Raw genomic sequence first — 1,556 nt, 5'->3', positions numbered from 1 at the left:
AGACCTCCCATTTGGCATAATTCTTCTCCCAAACATCGTCTAGAACAAGTAGGAATTTCTTTCTTGTCATCTTCTCCTCAAGTTTATTTTGAAGCTGATTTAAATTCTTACTATCATCATTAGCAGACGAACCCAATTCCTCTAGAATTGTTTTTGTTAGCTTTAAGACATCAAAATCATCTGAAACACAAACCCATGCTTTAAGGTCAAAATGCTTTTTCACACGGTCTTCATTGAAAACAAGCTGAGCAAGGGTGGTTTTGCCAATCCCCCCCATGCCGACTATGGCAATCACACCCATCTCATCGCTACTTGCACCATCTGAGAGCAACAAGTTAATTATTGCATCCTTATCATCATGCCTACCAAAAGTACGAGATTCATCGATGACAGAAGTTGTGGGCAATCTTTCTAATGAATTCCCTTCATTAACTTCTCTTAGACCTATATTTTCCTTTACTTTTACCAAAATATTCAATCTGTCAAGTAGCCTTTCTATCTCTCCTTCTACTTTGTCGACAAAACTAGTAGAGATGGGATTACGTACCTTACTTACAATGGCTCCAAGTTCAGCCTCCAGCTTCCGTAGCATTAGCAAGTCTTCAGTAGCATTCTCTTCCAAGATGTCACCTGCATCATCGACAGCATCTTGCTTCCGTACCAAATCTTCGGTAGCAATCTCGTCCAAGATGTCCTCTGCATCATAGACAGCTTCTTTCAGCTCATCAAGCCACACTTTCACAGCAGGATTTGTAAATTGCTTGTCCTCAGCATCTGCAACCACTGAATTCACGGACAGCAATGTCATCTGCAACCTCATTAAGAGTCCTTCATTGAGTTCTCGTTCCCAAAACAAGTTAACGAACTTGCGAGACGCCATTCTTTCAAAACACACTTGGAGGAAGGGAGAGAGAAATATGCCTGCAATCTCAGCCATGTTTTGTGCTTTTGCAAAACAAAAGAAACGAATGATGGTGATCGTAAACAGCAACAGCAGAGCAAAATGAGAGTGGAATGCAAGCTATCTTACGCTTTCTACACCGAAGAAGGTATACAGGAAACATGCTCACGAAAGAAAACAAAAAAAGTAATGGACCCACACGGCCCTACCCACGTGTTTCTTCTTTGCAATGTTAGAGGATTTCAAAGAAATAGAAGAATATTTGTTGATCGATGTGAACGTATATTGTTTTTAAAAGGGATAGAAACTTTTTACAAGTTGATTTGTATGAAAAATTAGTTTTAAAAAGTTATATGTGTATTTAGAATTGAGAAATACGTATTTTTTTAATTAAAAGTGTACTTTGCATATGTTTTTTTTTTAAAAAAAAAATAATAATAATATCAATAAGAAAGTATGTATTTATCGTCCAAGATGTGGCTGTGATGTTTAAAGAAAGAAGAAGAATTGTTTTTTTTGTTTCCCCTCTTTCTCTGTTTCTTCGTAACTCGTAAGGTCACACGATGAATGTCTTTCACAGATAAATTAAAACAAGTGAGAAAGAAGGGAGAAGACAAGTCTAGAGGTGAGTGACTCTTGGACTCCCATTTGTTTG

At 37.5% G+C, this 1,556-nt stretch overlaps 1 protein-coding gene across 1 annotated transcript in view; it reads right to left on the bottom strand.

The window, feature by feature from the left end:
- LOC132168173 (putative disease resistance RPP13-like protein 1) overlaps positions 1-993 on the bottom strand; it is a 3,023-nt gene extending 2,030 nt beyond the window's left edge. The window contains exon 1 of the mRNA XM_059579290.1: positions 5-993. Coding sequence (XP_059435273.1) covers positions 5-937 — 933 coding nt within the window. The 5' untranslated portion in view covers positions 938-993. The remainder of the gene's footprint in view (positions 1-4) is intronic.
- Positions 994-1,556: the final 563 nt, after the last annotated feature.

The sequence above is a fragment of the Corylus avellana genome, chromosome ca1, assembly GCF_901000735.1.
Source record: "Corylus avellana chromosome ca1, CavTom2PMs-1.0".
Taxonomy (NCBI): domain Eukaryota; kingdom Viridiplantae; phylum Streptophyta; class Magnoliopsida; order Fagales; family Betulaceae; genus Corylus; species Corylus avellana.
The sequence above is the reverse complement of the archived record's forward strand: the minus strand, read 5'-3'. Positions and strand labels throughout refer to the sequence as shown.